This window comes from Lagopus muta, chromosome 7, assembly GCF_023343835.1.
Source record: "Lagopus muta isolate bLagMut1 chromosome 7, bLagMut1 primary, whole genome shotgun sequence".
Lineage (NCBI taxonomy): Eukaryota > Metazoa > Chordata > Aves > Galliformes > Phasianidae > Lagopus > Lagopus muta.
In genome coordinates, this window is record NC_064439.1 from 9,780,931 (window position 1) to 9,807,597 (window position 26,667).

Genomic DNA, 26,667 nt, shown 5'->3' on the forward strand with positions numbered 1-26,667 from the left:
AATGTAACATGAGCTGTAATATTTTGAAAGCTGAGCATGATAAGCTAAGATGGAGAAACCTTGACTGAGGCTCTCAGACCTTCCTGAAGATAAGACAGATATTAGCCTTGTATTATTACCTATTGCTAATAATCAAATATTTGCAAAGAGGAAAGTAGCAGTGCTTCTTTTAGGCTTTAAGTACCTAAGCATTTATCTGCATCCAGCAAATTCCTTCATTAGATTATTTTTACTCATCTAATTTAATTTATTTTAATTCCATGATGTTATTCAACCTTTCATTTTTTATTTAATAAGAATTTTAGACATGCATTATAAGCTAACAAGGAATTGCTTTTAACTGAAATTCCTCTCACTGCCTCTCAACCACTTCTGATACTGGCAGTGAAAAGAATGCATGGCTCATATTTAAGAATTTGTTTCTGTATGTTTTTATTTCTTTAGAGAAAAAACATTTCTATTGAACAAAGAAGCATTCTGTTACGAGCTTTTCAAATGCAGCCATACCACAAATCTGTAGCCAAGGTAACTCTCAGGTACGGACTTTCTTTTTTTTTCCATTTCCCTAGGAATTAAATTAGGCTAATTAAGGGCTGCACTGATTTTCCTTGAGTATAATTGTAGTATTTCCTAAGACAGGGTAAAATCATGCGGGAAAAAAGTGAGAAGCTTATCTTGGGATAAATGTGAGGAGAAACGGATATTTTGTTTCTTTATGTTCTCCTTTCCACTGATTACAAATTACTGTTCAATCAACTGAAAATATGCCTGTATTGCCATATGTGGAAAAGAGAGACTGAAAAACAGGGAAGAAGGATCAGATTCGTGTCCAACAATTATTTTTTTCTCTAATATTTCATGTAAAATCATAGGACTTCTGTGATAGGAATCTTTCCCAGCAGAGCATTCTGAAAAGAAGAAATTGAATACATTATGGGTGGGATTCAGAAATTTCTTATGTATTCTTTCATGAGCTTCATTTTCTTTGTAGGCAGTTTTATTCAGGAAGTTATTTTTGTCAGCTATGCCTGACAAAAGAATGCAGATGGGGGATAAAACCCCAGCAGTACATATACGTGGCTGTTGCCTTATGTATAAGAATTATTTACAGCCTCTCAGAAAGGGCCCTTATATAGTTTCCTGGAAATGTTGGCTTGGTGCTCAAAGATGATCAAAAGTCAAAGGCAATATTAAGTAAGGATCTTTAATTGAAGTCCACTTGTATGCATTTTTTAACAAATTGCATATTTGTAGAAATCAATGGAGCAGCTGTGTGTAGCAAAGAGAGAAGATGGATAGAAGATGAAAACAGAAGAAAAATACAGTCAGAGGGGCAGAATATCTTTCCCATTAGAACAGATGAAATAGCCTAGCACATTCTGGTTTAGAAGATGTCTGTGGAGAGTTACCGCAGAATCGATTCACAAGTTGAGCAACAGGGGAAACATTATTCACAATTTCTCATAATAACAAACTTGAGGGATACTGAATTAAATTACTAGGTTACAATAAGTAAATTATGAGGTTGAAATAAAATAAAACAAAATAAAAATTTCAGATATATAAAGAAATTTAGAACTCTGAGGATGCTGTGGAGATCAAAAGGGAATAATTTGGCTGACTCCAATTCATGGACAACAAATGTACCAATTAACATTAAGTTATGGCTCAGGAGATTCCCAGGCTATGAATGGCTGCAAACTGGGAGAATACAAGCAAGAGAGAGTCATTTTATCTATAGTTTTTTTCCTGCTACTTTTCCTTCTGCATCCACCAAAAATTCCTGCCTGAAACAGATTAATCAGCCAGGCTTATATCTGGATTGAGAGAGTATGGCATTTATGTTCTTATTCTCAGAGAAGTTATTTCCCAATGAACACAGGCTAAGGCTGAGGAGATGAAAATCCTTGGGCCTGACATGAACAGGTATGGCTGCAGCTACTTCTGAACACTGTGCTCCAGGATATTGGGAGGGATAGTTTACACTGCACGTACATAACACCTTTATGAATAAATTAAATGTATCTGTAAAAACAAAGCTCTGATGAGATGTGAATCAGGCAGTGCCACCTTGACAAGAACAAAGAAACAAATTCTTAAAAGAACAGGAAAAATAATTCTCAACTCTGTCCACACTTTTATGTCAGCAGTAAATTGAATTTATGGGTGGATTTTGTCATAGCCTATACTTACAATCAGTTTGCTGTTTGCTGCAATTGCCGGGGCAAAACATCTCTGTAAGAACATAAAGATAATGGCATGGTTAAATTTAGTTGACTATTTTAATCTTAAAATTCAGCCTCTAAACACACGCAATTGATAGCATGTGTATGAGTCATGGAAATTTACTTTTTATGAAGAAAATTACTAATGTTTGGTTCTGACTTTTCTCATTACTTTTTATAGCTCCAGTTTCCTTCCAGGATGCAGTCAGTGTAGTTATTATTGATCCATAGCATTTATAGGAATTTAAATGTACTTCAGATGCTGGGTAGCCTGGCTCCTGCTATTTCAAAGTGCTTGTGACTTTTCAAGCTCTTCTACTTTCTTTCTTGTTCTTTATGAATTGGTCATTATTGACCAGACATTTAATGATGAACTCCTGCTTTCCCTAGGCTGTAAGGCACTGCTATCACGAACAGCTTGTCAAATCTTTTGCGCTGTACTTCCAGTGCAGCACAACTGGGAAGGTCAGCTGTGAGCAACAGAAAAAATGTACCAAGTCCAGAAAGGTGAAGGAGGTTCGTACTATCTGACGTTGGGCTGTCCTGAAGCCATCCAGCACAACATTTGAACGTGCTTCCATATGAAAAAAAGCCCTGTAAAACTGCCAGGAGGGCTGGTAGATAAATCGAACGGCTTATGGATGGAAATGAACCTGCTGCAGCCAATAGGACTCAACCCGATGAGAGCATACAGACATACAGCTTATACAGAAATATGGTTGAACAACTGAATTAAATCAGTTCCCCAGTAGGCTTTCTTTCGTATGTCTGGAGAGCAGCGGGGGTAGTAATTGTATATATGGAAGGAAAAGCAGCAGCTACAAGAGTAGTATTACATAAACAAGATGATAAGCTTTAAAAGACTTAAAAATATTTCTATTTTATTTTAGTAAAAGAAAATGAAAGAGAGTACTAAACAGATAATACCAGGAAATCAAACGTGAGTTTGCTGCAGTTAACTTTGTTTGCAGTAATAAATACTGCATGTTGAATCCTACAAGTACCACCAATATTCTCTACCATTTACTCATCAGTGGAACAGGGCATGGATTGAATCAAGTCCTAAACACCATGTGTTAGGGAAAGGGATATTGGTCAAATCAAATAGCTTTGTTCCAGTTTCACCAGTTGTGACTTTGTCTTTAGATCTTTTTATAGACTCGCAGGGAGAGAAGAGCTTTGGGTCTGGCAAAAACAATTGCTTTTAAAATTATTCACATCATGATTCATGAGGTTTTAATAGTGCTTATTCAGAGGGACATGACAGAGGAAAGCAGAAATATGTGAGTAAAATGACAAAATAGGCAATATCACACAACTTCATGGAGAAAATTCTCCTTTTTGGAAAAGGAAGTGTTGTAAGGTGTTCCTCTTCAGGAGGACCAAACACAAAAACAAGGTTCTGTAGCAGATAAATGAATGCAACAAGGTGTTCCAGCTTGAGTGGGCAAAGGAGGAGAGCAATTGCTGCAGTGTTCTGTCCTCACAGACGGACAAAAGCAAGGGAAGGCAGGAAGCAGGTTTGAACAGAAAGAGCAAGAAAAACTTCATATTAACATAACAGGTTTTATTCCGCTTCTGTTGACTGTGGGATGAAGGGAGCACAGGAATGTTTTTATTATCAAATAACACTTACTTAAATGTAGATGTAAAGCTAGAAATCCAAGTGGGTCTCAGATTAAGCTCCTTTGTAGGACTGAGGCACAAATTCCTTGCTGGTACCATACCATAACCTGTATGGCTCAAGCAAGTACAACAGAGAAGTAGTTCAATATTTGAGTGTTTATAGTCATAAAGCTTTATGGTAAGCAGATATCCAGATGCTTCTTGCTGTTCATTTTTTTTTCTTTTTTCTTTCATTCACTTATTTTCCCACAAAGAACTCCTAGGATATCAGAACACCTCTGTGTTTTACTTGTGGAAGGAATGCACATGAAGCATAAGTCTTTCATCATTCTCAGACTGTGGTAAAACCACCCCTGCTGAGGCTTCTGTCCTGGGAATGCTGTTTGTTGCCAAGGGATGTGAAGAATACATTAAATAAGACATAGTTGAGGTTGGGGTAGGCAGTAAGTTACCTTGCAGGAATTTGACTTTGCCCATCTGAAATTCATGGCCCTAAAAAGCCAGAGAGGAAACTGAGCTCTTTTAGTAAAGAAACAACACTATTACTATTCAAAAGTAAAAAAAAAATGAGGGGCAAATTAATGAGTTGTCATAGAATCTGTTGTTTTGCTTAGCTGGTTTTGAGCTGTAGCCTGCTGACTACCAAAATTGCACCATTACTGAACCACTTGCAACTAAACAGGTGCAAACTGGAGTATCCTGAAAAAGCAAAGCCAAGATTACTGTGTTTTAGTTCGGGAGGATGGTTGAAGACATAGAAGGTCCAGACAAAACAAAACTCTTACACAGTGGAAAGACCTCAAGCCACATGAAAGTCTTCAGAATTTTATTTTTTCATGAGTGATTTTTGGCTTCAGAGTCAAATTGTTTGTGATGAATGACAGGCTGGCCTGGGATCAGTGAGGCTTAAATTAGTAGGATTGGTAGTCATGAGGTTCATGTTCTTATGGTTCCATTCCTGTATGCATCTTTTGTCAAAAAGTCTTTATGTTGACCAAATAGACTGGAGGTGGTAAACATAATCCTTCAGCTGCCATAGTTATGTCACAGTGTTTAAGGTAGGTGATAAGACCCAGAGTTTATATGATATGCCTCCCAGCTAATCTTACCTTGTCTGATAATTGCTGTAAAAATGCTTTCTTGGTCTGGTGATGTGAAAGGCTCTTGCCTTTTCTATCTTAGTGTTCCCCAACTTTATTCTTCTCTCAGAAAAGATTTTGTTTCCTTTCATGCAGAGAGTCAAAAAATAGCCTGTGTGTCACCTAAAATGTTAACACTTCAATTTTGAAGGAGAGAAATACAGATGATCAGTTTATAGGTGGATTATGCCTAAAAATCTGCACTGTTCGGCCTGTATAACTCACTGTAAACTTGAGCAAAACTGTTCAGATTCTATATGCAGTGTACATTTGTGACAATTTAGCTTCTAATTTAGCTTCGTGCCATATGCAGGTGGGAAGTGCTCATTCAGAGTTCCCCATGAAGACTGGCCTCAACATTGATTGACTCAAATGGGCTCTTCAGCAAAGCTGTCACACCCCTCTTTTTCCCACCTCCCGCTGCATGTGATCCCCCAAACCAACCTTCCCTTAGCTCTTCCATTTTCCTACCATAAAATCTTATTGCCTTAGACCCTAGTTTTGAACCCATTTATTCCCTAAACTCACATCCTTTTTTTCCTCCACTCTCAAAAATCATTCTGTACGTTTTTCTTATAATTTACAGTTTTTAGTTGATCTTAATTTAAGAAAAATGCACTAAAGCAGTCAACTGTAAGTCAGTAAGGAATGTCAGAAGCCACTTTCCACCCTGTGAGCCAAGCAAACACTTGAGTATCCAGATTATCCAAATAAATCACTATTTTTTAAACCCGATGACACATTTATTGCATGAGGAAAGTTAAAAACCACTCAAAACTATTGCCAAATGCTGAGATGAATAATTATTACTCAGAGGAAACAAACCATTCATCAAAGACATTTTGGGGACATATATAGAATTGTCCTATTCATGGACCAGTATATGAAAAGGTAATTGGAAGAATTTTTCTAGGCTAGTGTTGAATATAGAGCACAATAAAGGAAGAAGATAGCTAAGCTAACACTAAAGATCTCTTTGTAGGACTCAAATTTTCTTCCATAGTATTTATGCCACCAGTACTGTCTGTTCGGTCAGACACGATGGAGCCATGTCAGACTGAATCTACAGCTGAAACAAGTGTCTGAAATGGCATTAATGGAGTATCTTGTAACAACTGGCAAAGCATCAAAATTCAAGGATTTCTGTGATTCACTTATGTTTAAAATTCTGATTTGGAAAAGTTTGTAAGTTCCTTCTAATTTTTTATTGTATTTATTTATTTTTTCCCCCAACACATAACACAGTTGTAGCCTCTAGCCACATGGGAGTGCAGAGACATGCAAGGGCCATGAGGTCTAATGCCCTGGAGTTTTAGACTTATACCATATTATTTCCTTTAAGTCATATAAAGAAAAATTTTTTTTCAAGATGCCATTAGGCTTTTTCACAACTTCAGTCCTCTGCTGAAATCTCTCTCTAGTTTCCAGCCTCAATTCATGAGATGCCAACCAATACCTGACTTTTCTGTGGGAATTGTTAAGTAGCTTCCTACCATATGTCACAGGATTGGAACCAAGTAGTAATAATTTAGTTTAAATTAAGTCACAAATAATGTGTGAGAAACACTGAGTGTAGATATGTTCAGGTTGAGGGGCAGTGGCACTGCAGGGCTTGCTCACCCCAGCACAGGGACGTGGCTTTTCTTGCTGTAGCCCTTTCAGATCTCAGTGCGCTGGGACAGGATGGGCTTTCCCAGAAGCAGCATCCCTGCTCAGACTGGATTTCTGGTTTTGTAATCAGCCCAAAATGGGATTTATAAATAGAAGGCAGAACTGAGATGTTTAAAGTTAGATAAAAGAAAATTGGGCCTACATAATAAAGTCAGTATTGCCTCTGTCTTTCAAGCTGGGGTCATCTCATCTTCAGGGCATCAGGCAAGTAACCAGAGCTACAGACTGTGCCAGGTACATGCTGGGCTTCCAAAGGATTTTTTAAAACTCATTAACAATAGATTAGTTCCACATGTTACAAGTCAGAACAGTCCTTCCAAGTATCTAGACTTATTAATTTCTGTCCTGTGGTCACAGGACAAGGTATTATGGTTTTATAGGCAAAATCATTAAAATGGTTCTTCAAAGATATATGTGAGGGAAGCAATATTTTTTGTCATGTTCTTATTGAGTAAGGCCAAGTTAATTGTTCTCTAGCAGAGGCAATATGGTTGGGATACTTCTCTGAATGTCAGAAGCTAGAATCAGCAAGAACGACTTAATTGTCTAACTCACCAACTGCCTAATATACAACCACTCTTTACAACACAATTTTCTGTAGTATTTAGATTATATTTCAATTTTCTTCTCATGAATACAGTTCTGCATAACAAAATGTTTCCCTGTAGTCAGGATCCATTATTAATTACATTGTTATAAACTTGCCTGTTGATTCATTCATTATTGCAAAGCATTTTTCATATCCTACAGAGATAACACCTTGGGCTTCTTCTGCCTAATTAGGAGCAGGTGAAGAATGTAAGTAGGGAACCAGGGATGAGCTGGTGGGTGTTGCTAAATGAAGCCTTTCAGAACAGAGAATCTCACAGCTCAATAGGCTTGTATTGAAAAGCAGTCCCAATTACAAAACCACTAGCTTAGAAATGAAGGACTTCAACATAGAGCTTGACACTGATTTTATTTTCCAAAGCTAATATTAATATTTAATTGCATAACCCAGGGCATTGACTGTATTTTGTAACATATATCTAGAAAAATCTTTATTTTGATTGTTAAAAATATATAGCTAGTTTGATTCAGTATATATTTACTTATTAAACGCTTTGATACAGTATTTCAACTTAAACTTCATGTCAAATAGATCACTATATATCCCAGCCTATGTTATTAGGAAAAGATGAAAATATTCCAATGCAGTCAGTTATAAATACTATTATGTTCTATTATTAAGAATTTTTATTTTCTTTGGTTGGACATGTAGGGACCTTCCCATTAACACAACAGCACATGCAGCACAGGAGTTTGCCCTGAAAGCCAGGATTTCCCCTTTAAGTTACTGCCCAAACACTACTAAAAGCACAGCATTGTGGGGAGCTATACACAGACTCTGCCCTTATGCAGCAACCTGCAGCTTTGGGCTCAGGCTGCTGCCTTTCCTGAGCAAAAGTTGGGCTTGATTCCTCCACAGTGTAGTTGAATGCAAAGGGGTTCAGACTGATATGCTGACCACAGTACCAGTGAGCTGGGAGAGGATGAGAGCTCAGCCCCCTCAAGGGTCAGAAGACCCCTCCTGGTGACGGTAACTGCTGTGATGCCACAGATAAGCAGACTCCCTGACCATGAGGCAAAACAGCTCTCTATCATTTGTCCCATATACCTCTGTGGGGTGTTTTTGCCTGCTCAGCTCCATGCTTTGTTGGGATGGCTGTTATGCAAGCTCACCTCTTTCGCTGGCACTGAGTCCTGCTCCTGCTTGTCCGTCTCCACGAGTCAGTCCCATGGCAGGGGCAGGCTTGGCTTTTCATTTCCTGCAGTAAGGTTCAGTTTCACTCCTACTGCTGAGGAACCTCTAGCTGCCAAGGCCAGAGAACCATTTCTAGTTTTAAGATCTAGTTTCTGAGTTCACTTGGTTTTCTAAAGAATACACGCTGTAGATGTATAATAGATTCTTCCCTTAAGGAGATTAGATATATAGTATTCCCTCTACATAATCTTTATTTTTGTTGTAGGTCTGTTATGTGGTGCTTCTCAAAGACACCTAGACAACACAATTAAGCAAGATGGAGCAATTTGGAAAATAGCTGCCAGCCACACAGGTATTGACATATAGAAGTTCTGTGCAAAATCTTTAAAACTTTTATTCTGACTCCTCTTCAGTTCATCATGGTGTTATTAATTACTATTATCACTGATAGCATAAAGATGTAAACACTTGTTTGTTCACAGCTTTATATACAACATCACAGAGAAGGCTGTTAGGTATGTGACACTGAAAACAAGAAAGTAAAACCAGGGGAAATGTATAGTGAATTAAAGTATGAAAAGGAAATCTATTTACATGCATTAATCTATACATTATCATATTCTGTACATTTTGTAAAAAATAATCACATTCATTTACAGCATCATTAATTATTACTGTACTCAACAGATAAAAAGTTATAAAGAGAAGAAAAGAGAATTTCAAAGCAATACTCATACTAATGCTCCAGGAAAGGGGAGGGGGGAAAGCTGCAGGTTGAGAAATTTACTTCAGTGCTTTGGAGAATAAAGGATTTGGGGACTTTTCAGCCACTGTTTTAGCTGACAGCAGAAATGGTATGAACATACTGTCATCATTAGCCAGGTTAAACACAGAATCATATCAAAAAATGCTTTTTTAAGTAGCTGACACACTGGTTTGCTGATATGTGTTGATATACTCCTATAATATAGATGTCAGAAATTACAGTTTCAGTACTCTTCATTTGAGCAGAACAGTACTGCTCAATACTACCTGCTGCTATTTGGTTATGTCACGGTGGTAGTACTGGCGGCCCACAGCTTATCTAGGCACTCATGGCAATGTGAAGGAACTTTTGCTTGTAAAAGTATTTCCTGTATTACTTTGCACAGACAACAACCCTAACACACAAATTAGCTTTCTCTACAGGCTACTTTCTGGTTGTACTTTTTTATCAGACATATTTAATGTTTAATTTTCATTAAAATTGTCTAAAAAAAAAACAAAAAAAAACCTGCAGTAATGAGTTTGGGCTTCATGCACAATCACTTTGCTGAAATGGACAAATTCAGTATCAACAGGGTAAGTTTTTTAGCACTCACAAGAACAGGAGACAAATAATGGCAATGACTCATCTCGGTGCTCATGCTTGGTGTGTGAGGTGGGTGCACTCGGCAGTGACTTATTTCACACGCCGTCAGGCAGACTGCACAGTTTGCTGAGGCACTCAGCTTTCCCCTTCATCATGTTAAAGGCAGAGGGAAACCTGTCTGGGGTGTGTCAGGATGTCAAGTGCTACACAATGGGGCAAGCTGCCTCTGACTTGGCTTTACAAGGCTTTTTAAACTGTCACTTTTTGTGGCTAGCAAGTTATTAACACTACAGTACAGTCCCAGCACGTGCTTAAACTGGGTAGTTCCTCAGGTGCTACGTGCAGCACACATCACCACTTTGGTGCAGTCTGTTGGGCCCTAGTGCACTCCAGCATGGTATGCATGGAGAAGCTACTTAAACACGTCAAACACAGCATTTCATGGAAACCAGCACTGCTCTCAGTGGCCAGCAGTATTATCATTTCATGTCATTAATCAGCTCCTGGTCAGCAGTTGAAATGACTGCACAGATAACGGAATGGCCATGTCAATTCTGAGTGGGAGTGAGAAATGTGGTCAATGCTCTACGCCTTCCTGAAGGGATACACTGCAATGTTCCATCTTCTGTGAATGAAAATATCCTAAATTTGAATGAGGCACAGAAGAGAAACAGGAAAATTCATTTGAGAAAATGCTCAGAGTTTTAGAGTTTTAGAGATCTGACAATTTTAGTTTCTCAGGAAATTAAGATGGTTTTTAAGTGTGATTCAAAAGATTTCACTTAAAGAAAATTTCTCGTAGCCACGAGCACTTTGTTTTATTGTATGACCCTTCTACAAATATAAAAAGGCAAACACCTAAAAAAGAAACTGCTGAAAGTTGATCCCAGGCAAATCAGTATCGGTCATGAGGCTGTTGGGTTTATCGTGGAGGGCAGTCAACGACAGGGACATCCCACTGAATGGACTAGGTAGGGATCCTTCATTGCCTTCATGTGAGCATTTATGGGAGGATAAGTTTTGTCAATCAGCTTACGTGGCTTAAAAGAGAGTATTTAGTTATTTGTTGGCAACACAACTGAACAGACTCTTCTGGAGAAGAGAATTGCAGACATAGGGTGAGAAATCTTAAGTTTCTGTTCATTTCGTTTGTATTCTATTCTACTGCGCCCTAACCTACCCTCAGCTCATTTTATAGTAAATACAGAAAAAAAACCGCATGATTCAGTTTATGTGCCCTAGATGCACAGCAGAACATGGGATGAATCGTCTACAACTAGCACCTACTTCTTTATGGCCAATATGGAAGGCACTTAAAATGAGTCTTTAGCTGAAGAACAGGCATTTGGCTTTTGAGGGATAAATAAGGGTAGATAAATTTCACCTAAATTTATCAAGCGCCTAGCTAAAATCATCATCTCTGAAGAGGAAAATGTAAGTTAACTTTATATATTTAGATTCTGATCACCATCAGCAACTAGAAAGTAATTTGTCCATGTGTCCCTCAAGCATCATCAGCAGGTAATGTGGCAAAAATCACTCAAAATGAATGGTATTGCCTATCTGGCTCCAAGGCAATAAAGCACAGCCACTGAGTACAGTACAAGAGAGAATCTTGTCAGCATTCTTGTTTAGTTAACATGGTGTGCTACTGGCTTTTCAGTGGGAATATAATCCAGCAGGTTTCCTGCTTTGAAGCCTTTATGACTCAGTTTGGATCCTGATGCAACCAAAGTGAGAAAGGCAGTAAAGGAATGAAGAGGAGGAGAGCTAAGTCACAAGGCCACATGGGCAGAGCATACACCTGCATTGCTTCATCCACCTCCTCCCCTGAAGCTGCTAAGACTGAATACAAACTACATTCAGGGATGACAGAGTCAAACATTTTCTTGCATTGTCCTTTTGGCTCTGAAGAGTCACCAGCAGGACCATTTGACTCCACAGCTGTGTAAAATCTAATGCAAGACAAAGCTATTTCAGTGCATCGTAGGGATGTGAAACATTGAGCAAGTACTAGATTCATCAAACTGATTTTCAGTTTTTGAATACATTTTAGCATACTGTGCACTTTTGTGTGAAAAGGCAGATGGAAGTCAAGTTCCACACTGATGGAATGATGCTCAAAATTTGTATAAAGTTATTTGGATATGGAAATTTTCTGGAAGTAGAAATAAGTAAGAACAGTGCCCTCTTGGGTCTTTACAGACATGAAAATGGTTGCATAAAGCACAGTGAAGGTTGCTGTCATGCAACACTGATGAGTGCTGCCCATGGGGCAGTCTTGGGACATTCCTGTCTTTGATCTGACAGAACTATGTATCACTCCAGGGTAATTCCATTACAATACATTGTGTTTGACCAATAGATAGCTAAATTAAATCAGAACAAGAGGTGTACAGGCACTCCGATGACTGCCAACAGTATTCCCACTAATATTTCCAGGAGTGTACATGAAAGCCTGCCAAGACATGCCCTTGCCACTATTCTTCCCTTTCCCTGGCAATATTACTGACCTTGTTTTCTGCTGGCTTAATATGATGGATCATCTGAGATATCAGGGCAATTGCTGTTATGAGTCAACAACACTCATGCAAAACGTGTCATTTACAGTGGACGTGGTTAAACATAACATGAGAAATAAGCATCACTGGGTTTATTTCTTTTAAAACTGCAAATGTTCCATGTGTATTTATAAGAACTTGTCAGATTTTTTTTTTACAAAGTGGCTGCACAGGAGGCTTGGTGTTGCTGAGAATTCCTTCCATTTATGCCTTTTATGGTCATTTTTAGGGATTGCATTTAATTTTATTATTATTTTTTTTAATCATGGCCACAACTGAATTTTAAATCAGCTCAGATAGATACAGAGTAGAATCAAACTAGGAGAACTTACAGTATTTCTTAAATGGGCGTTCTAACGTTATTGCAGTATTTTTTGTTTCAGCTGCCAAGTATGTAGTTCTAGAGATATAATTCTATGAAAATATTAAATAAAAATGATATTTTCAATGGGTAACGCTCTCCAAGGCTGTTTATCTTATGATAGACTGCTCTAGCAATAAAGCACCTCTTCAGAAAATTGTTTAATAAAATATCAACACAAATCTCTTTGATTTTAAACAGAAAAGTACAACTGGTGATCAGAACGGCACTACTGGCAAATGCTGATGTTTTAATCAAAACAATTACAAAAGCCTTGGACTGCAAAGGCACCAAAACATAAAAAACCATACACTTTCAAAGGGGACAACAGGATAGGAGTCAAATTGTAGAAATTAGCCTTAGCAATTCATATGATTAGCTAATAAGCCTTACTTCTTTTTTTTTTTCCTGTGAAAAGTTAATCATTTCCTGGATTAGCACACTAAGATCCCAATGTGGTTAATTATAACCTCACATTTCTTTATTTTTCATTTGTTTTCCATAATTAGGAATGAATTTCCTAATCCTTAAGGAAAGAAGTATTACCTATAAATATAGTTTAAGAATTTTTTCTGCTTCCCGTCATAACCTTTTCATCAGGTAACAAAGCAGCCTACATTAAATGGGATCCCACATATCTGTTTCACAGACAGGCTGGAGGCAAAAGGGACCTTCATAGTAAATGAGTTTTTGAATAGTTATGGCTAATACATTGCAAGATAACATAAAAACTAGTATGAATGGCACTAAAGAACAGAACAGAAAGCATCCATGGGGCAGGTGTCTTTGTTATTACCTGGTTGACTGCACAAATCAATTTCCCAAGTACCAACATATAGAAAAGCCAAGCAATAAACTGTACATTTTAAAAAATACCACATCAAGCTGCATATAACAAATGCATCTCACAGTTTTTGCACGTTTTGGGAACCTAACTGATTTATATCATGGTGGTCTCTGTCTGCATGAATGACTGAGCCCTTGAATTCCGATGGAGCTGAGAAACACTTTCTGATCCATTTCGAGAAATGGAGCTGTGCAGTCTGTAGTCTCTGCCAGCTGTCTGCTTCCAACACAAACTCCGCCATTTTCTTTTCAGCTCTCCTTGTACCTGTGTTAAAAAGAAAATGCACAGAATGAAAACATTCTTTTTATCTGAGAAACTTTTCCACATTTACTGGCTACTAAGTGGGACTTCTGGGAACAAATTCTAACCAGTTTTCACAAAATTGAGGTGAAAACTGCACCTACAGTCGTTTGTGAAGAGAAACCCCACAGCCACTTTTAAATTCAGATTTGTATCACTTGTGCTGCCACAAGTGGCTTTTATTAAAATAGTCACTAGTATTAATCACTTGTATTTAATGAAGTGATTAGCCTCAAATCAGTCATCTTACGAATATCAAAGACCAGAACAACAGTAGACTAGAATGTCAGTTCCCAGTGCGTCTTTTTCAGACAGATTCCTCCTGACACACACTGAATGCTATTTAACAAATATCACACCTTAAAAAGTAGCTGACGTGCTAACATCATACCCTAAATACTAAATTCTGTTCCAAGTTTTGCATGACTTTCTGAGCTTGCTGCACCTCACTTGGACAGTTCACATAACTTGTACCAGGGTCAGAATCAGATCACAGTAAGTAAAGATGCACTGCCATTTGCAAGGAATTAGATTTCATTTTCTTCACCCAAATACACTAATTTATCCTGCTGCACAGAAATGTGTATATTCTATAAGCAGGAATGCAAACGTTTTCTAACACAGCTATATGTTACATAGAGTGAAATTACAGAGGTGCTTATTTATATATTTACTGAAAACAGCAATTAATATCCTCGATACACAAACAAGACTTACCTCACTGTTCAAAAAACAATACAGGACTGCAACAATCAATCCCTAGAAACAGAAAATGCTCATTACTTGGTATGCAGCACTAATCTAAGTCAATAAAACTTGAATAAAAACTTGAAAATTTACCTGAAAAGATCCCAAACACAACTCAAAAATTATTTTGTAATTGTTGGAACTGCGGTCAGGAAACAGAGCAAACACTGTGTAGTGAACTCCAAATAATGGAATAAGCAACAACGTGGATTTTGCAAGTCTCCTGGATAGATGAAGCAAAAAAAACATAGTTTAATGATAAACTCTTGCTTTACTAAGGTAAGAATCTAATGCAATTTCATTTAGATAAACCTTGTATTAATTGCATTTTACAAATAGTTAAAGGAGACATTTAATAAAAACTGTTTTCCTTTCAAGCTTGCTGTAAGATTATCCTCACAGTAACCTTTGTAAATTAATGTGTGCAGCTCTACTTGATCTGGCTGACCCTGTGCTCTTCCAAAATCTGGTGAAGGCTCCAGGGTCCCTCTAAATCAAAAGACATTTTTTCCACTGACCTCTGGACAACAGTAGGACGTAGGACCTGTCCTCTGCTGTGCCTCTTTGACAAGTTCCCAGTTTTGTGACAAGTTCCCAGCCTATCTCACAAGAGGCTATCAGGCCACTCAGGGCATTTTTTACATAGCATGAATCATAGAGTCACTCAGGTTTGAAAAGACCTTGAAGATCATCAAGGCCATCTGCAGTCTAACCATACTTCCCTAACTCTAACAACTAAATCACGTCCCTGAGCACCACCATGAATTGTTGAGAATGGGGAGGAATACTGACTTCCTGCAAAACTTTACAGTTCTTGTGTAAAGGTGAATTCTATGTCCTAAATTAGTATTTTCAGGTTCATTTCTTTTAAATTGCCACCTGTAAGGATGCTCGTACAATTTCTATGCAAAGTAGGCAAGGAAATGCAATCCAGAATAAACTCAGCTGTGATGTTTAAATCAGAAATTTCAGATTTACCCCCAAATTCACTACTATAATGATAGTATGAAATATATACCATGAGAAATTTTATTTCATGTTACAAATTACGTAGTGCAATTTATCACGAGACACTACTGAAGTTAAGAATGTCAACTTTTCATTATTAAGCAGGACAGTTTTGACAAACTGCCTCTGAAACCAGTGAAATGATGAATTGTTAATTATCCCTTATCTGTCACCCATTTCACTCCAACGACATCACTTTTATGTATTATGGAGGACCAGTCATGCATGATTATGGATGTCTGCTATCAGGTAAAATTCAAGAACTTGTAATGTTGAGTACCGTAATTCATCACTCTCTTGGTGAATCTAACTGGATTCAACAATGAAAGGAAGCTGCTGTGATTTCCCTACTTTATTAGAATAGTTGATGTATTACAAGCAGTTTTATTTTTTCTGTGTCAGTCTTCAAGGCCTTCCTTCACTCATAGTGTCCCAGAGGCTACATCTGTTTATGTGGAAATAATCAGTTCTGACAGCAGAATTTCTCGAGAACAGTAAAAACCTCATACTTAAAAGTGATATCAGTAACTGTTAGCAACAGGGTTTCTCTGGCAGAAGAAATTAATTTACAACTGAAGGAGATGATGAGGGCAGCAAATTTCTGGTTTCCCAAGTGAAGTGGAAAACTGATTTTATTTCAACTTAACCTTTCCTACTGCAAAAGTAAAATGAGCATCAAAAAGGATGAAACCAGGTAAAGATGGGACACAGGAAGGGAAGAAAAATTATGATTCGAAATGGGTAGTGTTTGTTTTATACTCATACTTTCACTCCATTCCTGTAGCAGTATTTTGCCCAGCTGATAATACTTTCTGTTTTAGTGAAGGAAAGACACAGAAAATTCTGCACTGTATTTTAGAAAGCACATTTGCATTTTGAAAAATGGGCCTTCCAAACCTTTAATTTGATCTGGAGAAACAGTATTTCTTGAGATGGTTAACCTGCTGTTCCCATGAGTATCTGCTAAAGACTACCCAGTCCAAACTTAAGCAGGCAATCAATTGCTAAAAGCAAAGAATTCACATGGCTGAACAATGAAGGACAAGGTTGCTGTTACAGAACTAATAACATGCAGTAAACTATGGAAAATGATGGGACAGACAGGAAGGGAATGCTTTGTTTTCATGAAAATGCATAAATATCACAGGGAAACAAAATGTTCTCTCATAAGAAATAAACATGCAGATTTCCTGCCTGTATAAATATATATATGTATATATACATATAGATTTCCTGCCATATATACTTGTGTATGTCAGTGTGCTACATAATACTGTGGTGACTGTGTAATTTCATCTAGGTTGATTTCGTTCTCTCACGTATTCAATTAATTCAATAACAGAACCAAAAAGGAACTGAGTAGTTCTATGCAGCACGTTATATTTCCTCCTAACAACTTATGGAAACAATTTCTTTCCTACTTGCTCTTAAAATATATTAAAATATTAAAACAAAAATGTTTTGTAAATGAAAAAAGAAGTTTTCAAATAGGTTGAAGCCATACATTTTGCTATTTTTATGTCGAAATGAAATACCTGTACATTAAAAGAAAAATACTATTTCTCATAATATGCATAACCATATTATTTCATGGAATTAAGCTCAAATTCAAGAGCAGCTTGTTGGTCTTTATGAAATTGCCTGTTTTTTGTTGAATTTGGTGTTCGAAAAAATTATGTTAATCTCTGCTTAAACATAATGTTACAACCTTTATTTAATCGCCTAAAATTAGGAGCTTTTGAATTAAATGTAATTATACTGTCACAGCAACCACTAGTAGCAGGTTTCAGCCCAGTAAATCTTATAGAGATTAGTTTAACTCTATATATAAAGCCTAAAAGTATGACTCACTTGTACTGTGACTGGTCATTCCCTCCAACATCTGGTGATCTTAACTTCTGGAGTAAGATTCTTATAATACTGATGAAAAGTATAAAATTCACCTGCAAAGAAAACAAATACAATGGTGATTTCAGACTTCTCCATTCAAGATGCAGCACCAAGAAATGCTTATCAAATCAGAGTAATCAACTCAGCAGTCAGCACTGTGTTCCTCCTGCCAGAACATGTTTAGCTCTACACAGATAAATCTATTGTTTGTCTCTTATGTCCAGTGCACCTCTACATGGCTACTACTCTTTGTCTGGAAAAGCCTTTGAATGTCCCACTTGTCAACAACGCTCTGCATCTGAAATCTCAACTGAAGACAGTTTTTTTGGCAGGATGGGACACTGGATAGGATCCAGGGCAATCAATGATTGTCCTGAATTGTTTGGATCTGTGATTGGAAGCAAAAGGACAATCTAAGTCCTGCTTACAATTTTGATCCTCCCTTGCCTCTCATCTTCACATTATTTTCTGTCTGGATAGGGAGAATAGAAGATTGCTGAATGGGCAATCTGTTCACTTCCATCAAGCATGGAGAGTTACCTGTCTGCCCTGGGTACTGATGAATACATTATGACTGAAGAAATCGGACTCTTGCAGTATAACATTTTATCCTGGTAACAGCATTCTAGAATAGAACACTAGGACTACCTCATTTCATGGAAGGAGAATGGAAGCACTTGGATAAAAAAAAGTTATCAGACCTTGATCAGTCTAGAACATCCAAGACTAACACTCAGCAGGACTATGAATCTCACTCATAGTTTCTTCACTGGCTTCTGGTATCTTGCATTCCCTAGCTGTTCTGTTCCTGGATATTCTGGTACATTAGAAAACACAGGCCTTTAATGAAGTAAACACATATTTTTCATGCATGATGAGTTTGAAGTTTGACTTGATTAATTCTGTAAAAGTAATAGGTAGCAGACAGTATTCTTGCTGATCCAATCTATGGAATTAAATACCAAAGTATAGCTTACAGACCGAAGGATATACATTAAGTACACATATATGCAGTGGAGCTATTATTTGTGAACAAGGAGAGAGCCTCCATTTCCTCGTATATTTGCTATCCACAAAACAGGAGAAAACAGGAAAACTATTTACATTTGCACAAAAGCAGAACTACTTCTTTTTCTTGACAGACCTCATTAATTTCTACCACAACAGAATAAACTGTCATCCTTTTGGTTCCCGAGGTATCAAATCATCTGCAAAACTACCAAAAGGTGACTCACGTTCTTGCCTGTCATACACATATTACCTTTAAGTCTGTTTTCAAATGTGTCACTTTCACTCTGTAAGCACAATCTCGGATTAATGAAAAACATGCATTCTTGTTTGGGGTTTGTAACATTCCTTGACGCTGCTGAGTTTTTAAACCCAGTCAGAGGGAACAAAGTGTCCTCCGCAGGTCCCTGCCAGCCTTAACCACTTTGAGATTCTACAAAAATCCTTTGAGTGTGATGTCTTTATACAGGATATAATTTGTACATTGCTGAATGAAAATCTAAGAACAGTAAAATGAGAATATAATATGATTGCAGACGAACTGTAAGACAAAAACAACTGATGCCTCTTTACTGGAGTAATAGCAAGACGTTGCTGATACCCTTTGTTACTGGCTGACTTGCTGTCAGTTTTTGAGTCTACACACATTGCCTGAGCGATCATTTAAACTGCCTTCATGTTACTTCTTTCTGCTATTTAGTTTGCTACACTAGTTGCCATATGAGATAACATGATGAATGATTTTCATCTGCTTTGTAGTTAAAAGAAGTACAGCTTCCACATGAAAAGTGCTCTTTCTCGAACAAAAGGAGTTCACTACAGTGAAAGTATGAAGAAGGCAACTGTGGAAGCAATTTGCCAAATGCGTGGTACTTCAAATTATCTATCTGGAATAGGAATCTCTAATTAAACAACTCTGAAATGTGTACAGCATCAAGTATGGCAACCTGCCAGTTAACTTTTTTAAAGCCAAAATTGTCAGGAGGCGATGCCAGAGAAGGCTTCTGACATAATGCATTAATTGCAGCTATTCCCACTTAGGGAAGTGACTTCAGAACTTGCTTTCACAAAGCTATTTAGTTCTGGATAATGAGAATATAGATAATATAACCTCTGACCAGTGAAATGTATTTGGATGTAGCACAGAAATCAATGGAAAACAGTGAAGATTTTCAGTATCACCTGTCATCTGTGCTTTTCCTCCATGCTATCATGTAAGACAGTCAATAACAGTTCTGAACTCTGGTGTTTTACTATCCTTTATTTTACCAAAATCCAGCTTCTTTCAGAATCTTCCTGTACCCATCTCACTAATTACACGTCTTTGTCCTTCCTAACGCTGAAATCATTTGTTACTGCTGATCATCCTTTTAATCATTCTAAGTTTTACAGTCCTCAAGAACAGACTGAAGACTCTGTGTGAGTATGATGCAGGAAATCATACCTTCAATTCAGAAATGCCACAACTTTCACAACCCCTTTTCAAAGGATTTGTAGTGATCTACTTTCACTGATGAATGTCAGGCAGCCCTGAACTCATTATTCAAAGACTTGCGGCTTCAGTTTTACTTTTTCTTGAAGGTAAATGGAAATACGTATGTATGTACACTGAAAATGCTTTTCCATGAATGCAGTATTTTTATGCATCAGTGACCAATTTTACATGGCATTTCATTAGCTACTTTTACTCCATGCATGCACTCTGTACAGCAGTAAACTTGAATGGCGTTCTAGATGCCACAGTGGCTGTGATGACTGTGGGCTGATGCTCCAACAATATGTGTTACTTATCTGTCAAGAAAGGGTGAGTATCACTGCCTTGAATAGCTGCCTGTACTTCTGAAATCTCCTTTCACAGCTCCCCAAATGCAAAATGAACAAACTGCTAGAGAATCACGTAATTAAGAGCATGGAGGAAGTGGTTTTACACAAAGAAGAATCACTTGGTCATCTTTAGTTGCTCTCATCCCTAAAACATGCTGCCTCAGACAAAAGACATCTCTAGAAGGTAACAGTGGATTCCAAATGTGCACGCCTGGCAAGCCAGAAAAGATCATCAACAAAATGCCTCTATATGGCTTACAGTCCCACTTATCATGCAAGCAACTGAACCAGTAAAAAACAAGCATGGCTGTTCCTTTGCCTTCATGATTCTGGTCCATATGTTACAATAAATTGCACTTTTACTCACTAACCAACCAATACTCCATTTTCTTACCTCCCAATACATTTCCTACTCTATGCTAAGATTCAGCTGGAATTCAAGTCTGCCAGTGAACACCTAGGTAACTTTCATCTCCTCACCTAGGACTTCTTTGGAGAAGTACTGCTATCTGGCACATGAAGTCTCAGCTCAGACAGCTGTTTAAACAGAACCTCAATAGGTTCCATAGGACCTCCATAAGCTTTTTCATGTTTCTGGAAATACCAAGTGGTTTGTTTTGCTTTCATTTTTCAGTGTATTTTGTTTACTCTGGACCATCTCCCATTCTCCTGCTCATCTGAGGTACATATTCTTCCTGTTGTAGCCCTGCTGCACATCTATTTCTTTGTATACTAGAAGATTTTTTGGAGCCCTTGCTTCATCTCATTCCACACTACACTGCTTACTCTTTAAACACTACAGAAATGATAGCAAGTTTTCTCAAAATGATTTTCAGCAGGCACAAACTGAAAGGAAAGCCCAAATGTCAATTCTGGGCTAATTGAGGCTTTGGGGATTTTGTATAATCTAACAATGACCTACCTTCTCTGACTAAAATTTTAAAACTAAAGCACGTGTATCTGAAAGGAATTAATTTTCCCTGTGACTATTTTCAGAAATTGACATAAACAATAAATTATAATGCACAAATTTAATTACACAGTCATCACAATGAACAGGAATTTTATTATGCTACTCCAGTAATTCTAATGAGCTCCACATAAAGCCCCACGAAGCATTCTCAAACAGTATTCTTTTGCATTAGGCTCCCAATTAAAGAAAGATATACACAGCTATATTTTTTTATGGCTGCAATAATATTAGATTCTCAGTTGCAGAGCTATCTATTTACAAGCAAAATCAAATCTTCAATTCATTGAAAAGCGTAATTAGATTTTTGCTTCCCCCAGGCTCATAAGGAGGAGGGATGTTAAAGAAAGAACGAAACACAAATAAAAGCAACTATTCATTTAATAGGAGACAGATAAATTTTGAAGGCAACAAATCTTAATGTGCTCAGTATCTTATGTTATGTCTTCGACCGTGAATTTCTTCTCATTAAAACAGAATTCTTGCTTGTCTGTAACTAGCAGCAAAGAATAATGGCTACATGCACTGCACAGTGCTGAACTGATATATAATTCATGCTTTAAAGTTTACTTACTATAATAGAAATTAAAATTGGTATTCGTATAACCCACCAAGGACCACCATGCTCATTTGTATCCCAGCAACTATAAAAAAAAGAGGGAAAATTGTGTTGACACTAATACCATCTGGCAAGCAAGATCTATGAAGAGAAGTGTTTGCTATATGCAAGTCCAAGAACATTAAAATCACAAATCCTAGAATTTGGAATTTAATCTTTTTCTGCTTTTTATTTTTGTTTCTCTGTTTTCAATACATATATTCAAATGAGCTCTAATACTAGGCACCAGACCGTAACATTAGAAGTTGTGGAAGATGATGACCTTTAGGAAAACCACGTTAAGTTTCACTTTGTGACAGGATACTTTTGCAGCAGGCACTCAACAACAGCCTCTAGGTAGCAGGAAGATCTAACACAACTGACAGCTACAATTTAAATGTCATCATTTCCCTGTGGGATATTTAGGTTATGGATGGCTAGAACTGGCTTAGGAAAATATGAGACTGAACCTGAAACTTTGTCTGAAAAACTGAAAAATTAATCTTCACTGTCAGCTCAGCAATTCTGGTATAAATACTCTGAGCATGAACACTCTGAAAGAGTAATTTTAAGCAACAGTAATACCCTACAAAGTTCCTCTGAGATAGTAATGATGAAGGAGAAAGGAGCTACCCTTCAGTTTACAAGTTGGAGGTCTTGCAAAGAAAGCAGAATTTATGTGCAATATGATTTTTCAGTTTAAAAGCAGTACTGAACAAAAAATATCAGCCAGATCCATGAAAGTGGAGTGCGATAAATGTTTGTCTCAGGTAACGGCTTTAAGTTGTGGCAGGGGAGGTTCAGGTTGGAAAAATTTCTGCTCAGAAGTGGTGAAGTATTGGAACAAGCTGCCCAACAAGGTGGTGGAGTCACTGTCCCTGGAGATTTTCCAGAAAAAGGTGGATGTCACATTGAGTGACACGGTTTAGTAGTACTGCGGTGATGGGCTGATGGTTGGACTAGATGATCTTAGTGGTCTTTCCAACCTTAACGAGTCTATGATTCTTTGAAATTAGGATGCCCAGTACTGCATGGCAGCACACAATCCAAGGACCCCCACTGCTACTTTAAGTATTGTCCTGACTTTTGAATCAGACAGCTCTACATGCAGGTCTCAAAGGGTAACATCAGTTATAACCTCTCTCTAACCACTCTTGCACTTTGCATTTCAAAGTAAACTGGCAGCTTAAGCTGCGTTCTGAAGAGCTTCTGAACATCTAAATCTTTACTGAAATTTTGTCTCCTTCAGAAAAGCAAACTACTTTTGTATGAAAACCACCACATACAAAACATGACTGGTAGTGGCACAGTTGTAGGCTTTAAGCTTTTCTCCCCAGCATACTTACCCAGTGTCCTCTAAAATAATCCGTGTCACTGTCCATGTAATAATGAATATGGTAGGAATTCCTGAAATTGAAGCAAAGAGAACAATCATCAGAAAGTTAGTTCAGACCAGTAGTAACCATTTATTTCCCAAATATTCAGCATATGCTAAACAGTTTAGTAAGGGTGTGAGACCCATCTGATGAGCTAGGACGTAAGCTCACGTGTTACAAAGTCTGCAGAAAAGTGGTTACATTTCTTACATAGTTTTAATTGCTAATACACAAAGCACAAGCCTTTCTTATGTGTCTTTCAAGCCATCTGAGGGACCTGTAGGGACACAGATACAACTTAAGGACTACAATATAAAAATGAAGAGTAAGTCATTTCATAAGGATCCAACTCCATACACTGGCTTATCGTAACTTCCAAGCAATACCTAATGTTTTATGATCACTTACTAGTGGAAGTCCATACCTTACTGCACTTTCGGTAATTTACAGGAACATGTGTATTTAGAAACAGATGGAAAATACTATTGGGCTTTTGAAAAATGCACGTAGAACAGCACAGTCTGTGGCTGTGCAGCTATATTTTCTCTCTCCTCCCAAATATAGGACAGACCCACATCATCCTCTTCCTTGAGCAACTCCTGGCATTGTCAGGAGTGCAGACTGGCAGAGGTCAGAGCCAACTAAGAATAAGTTAGCACTGAGGGTTCTGAGGGATGAGCATGGGGGCTCTGTGCTTATTCCCCCCACCATGCCAAAATGGCTGCACCTATGCTGATGAGCTGATGAGGGGAACTAAAATTCCCAAGGAGTCATGCCCATGCATCAGTCAACAGAAACTGTATCATTTCATCATTTCATGTGAGATACTGAACCTAATACACAGATTAAAATATATTGTTTAATTGGAAGGCGTTTGCGTTCTTACCCCATCCAATCAGCAGATAGACTGTGAAGTGTCTGTTGGGGGAGAATATTAACACAAGCAGGATGTGGAGGTAAAGTCCTTCAACCAACAGCCAGTAAAAGTTTGCCATAACACCGTACTGGAAAAACACTAGAATAGCTTTGCAGCCCACCTGAAATGTGAGAACAGGAGTCAGAGTTGTTGCAGGAAAGATGCTGTGTTATTCTGCTATTACATGTTATGCATCTTAACTCTCTCCAGGAGAAGCACCTTACGTATGTTACTCCCAGATTCAGTAGATTTTTTTTGCCTCTATCATAATCATAGCAAATGCACTCAGAAATTTGGAAAATATCGTAATATAAATTCTGTAAAAGAAGGTGGTTATCAATAAATGCATACATTTTCAATAGTAAATGAATGGCTATTAGATTAAGTGATTGTCTACTAGGTGGCTAATAAATATATTCAAATTTCATCTGTCTTCCTAACACAGTAAAAGGTAATAATGAAGTTGCTTTATGAGTTTTTAAAGGCTAAACTGGAAATGGAGTGAAAATTATAACTTTATATGCTGAATCTTCTAAGCAGAAATAGAGGAAAAAGCTGAATGGATTTGTAAGAAATGTTTTCCATTTAGAAAATGTTATGGTTTCTTAATCAAAAAGACACATAAAATGAAGTCGCAAAATACTTACAGTCTCTGTGCTAATCCTCAGAATTAATTTTCAGAGCTCTGCTCTGCTGATGTTTCACAGTGCTAGCTGCTGCTACTTCAGCCTTTCTCAGCAGGAATCTGGGATGTATGAATTGAACATCAAAACATTCCTGCTGAGACTGAGCTGAGAGATGTGATGATATGGTGAATGTAACAGACTAAACAAAATGGACTAAACAAAGCTTACAGCTTCTGTCTGCTTTACTTTTTTCCCTTCTCTTTGTATGCCCACAGCTTTTGTTAAAATTCCAAGTACATGACATACCTAGGCAGGTAATTTACTTATTTATTGGTTGATACCTCTGTCTACACAAGTGTCTGTTATGTGACATACCCTAAGTTAACCTAGACTCCAGGTGCCTGTCCAGAACGTTTTACTATCCATCAGCCCTACATGGTGTCCTAGATAACTCACTGCATCTTGAGTAACACTGCCTGCCTGTATACATTCAGAAATCTAAACAGAAGCACAAAGTCTTGAATTAATTTCACTTAACTCTTGATATAAGAGTAAGGTTTTTGATGTAAGACAAACACCTATTTGATACTTCTACAGCTCATGAAGAGAGACAGGCATGTCCAGAGAAAAGTCTTGGATCAGATGAGATAAGCTGCCCAGTCAGAAAGATAGAAGCCTTGAGAAACAGCTTAGTTCAGTGATCTTGTTTGGTAGAATCAATCTTACCTCTGGACTTTGTACCCATGGAAAGATTATAAACTGCAGATCAGTAATGGGTTAGAATATTCAACATGGAGAACATTACATATTTCAAAATGCAAGCTAAAATTTGCTTTGATGTTTATGGCTGCTCACAACCAAATTAGCAGTCAATGTCTAAAAATTTTCTCTCCTTAAAATTCCAATCCATATTTACCTGTGTAATTGTGTTCTTGACTTACGTACCAGAAACTTACAACAAAATACTTTCCCTTCCTCCTGCAGCAAATCCTGTATTAGACATCTTTTCAGATGCTGAACAATGAAAGCATCCATCACTAAAGAGTCAGCCAAAATTATACATCAAAGAATGATAGAAAAACCTGAGTTGGAAGGGATTCCCAAGGATCATTGAGTCCAGTTCCTGTCTCCACACAGCAACCACCCAAAATTCAAACCATATGTCTGAGAGCATTCTCCAAATGCCCCCTGAATTATGTATCAGTGTTATTCAGATCTAGGACCTAATTACACTGCATTTTGAATTGTTTGCCTTTAAATGTGCATGTGGAACTGTGGAACATCACACACGTGATGAATGTGAGTCAATGTAAGGCAAAACAGCCACAGCCATGTGGTATCAGATCATCCCACATATAATACAAAAGAAATTATTCAGCAGTCTGCAAAAATGGACAAATTCCACCAGGAAAGTAAGAGGTTTTCCTACAAAGAATAACTGGAGAATAGAAGAAATTGCAGAAAACAAAGAGCATTCCAGGGTCCACTGACCAATCTTTGAAGGACCTAACCTGATTACTCCTGTTAGTCTAACCCAAAGCTGTTACATGTTCATTAGAAAGGACCCAGATTGCTAGTTCATACATACAGCTTGGTAGTCACTGCTAAGATTTTACACTTTGGGGTAATGTGGATCCATCAATATAAAAATACCTTCTTTCCATTTTATTTCCGCAAGCTTAAACTTTACCAAATTAATTCTGAAGGTATTCGGTTATATTTATAGTTCTTTTGCAGCACTTCTGGCTGAAACAAAGGAGGTAAAGAATGGGGAATATTACATAGTTAGCATTTTTGCAGTAGGACAATATATATTTCTAAACTTTGTGTATGAAATTGCAGTAAACATATTAGATTGCGGTTTAACACAAGCAGCTAA

The 26,667-nt window shown here is 37.5% G+C and overlaps 1 protein-coding gene across 1 annotated transcript in view; it reads right to left on the reverse strand.

The window, feature by feature from the left end:
• Nucleotides 1-7,301: 7,301 nt before the first annotated feature.
• Nucleotides 7,302-26,667, reverse strand: part of VIPR2 (vasoactive intestinal peptide receptor 2) — a 53,332-nt gene continuing 33,966 nt past the window's right edge. Inside the window, exons 7-13 of the mRNA XM_048950677.1 lie at nt 24,133-24,283; nt 23,217-23,277; nt 21,847-21,916; nt 17,432-17,523; nt 14,666-14,795; nt 14,543-14,584; nt 7,302-13,789 (exon numbers count right to left, since the gene is read on the reverse strand). Of these exons, the coding sequence (XP_048806634.1) occupies nt 13,619-13,789; nt 14,543-14,584; nt 14,666-14,795; nt 17,432-17,523; nt 21,847-21,916; nt 23,217-23,277; nt 24,133-24,283 (717 nt within the window). The 3' untranslated portion in view covers nt 7,302-13,618. The remainder of the gene's footprint in view (nt 13,790-14,542; nt 14,585-14,665; nt 14,796-17,431; nt 17,524-21,846; nt 21,917-23,216; nt 23,278-24,132; nt 24,284-26,667) is intronic.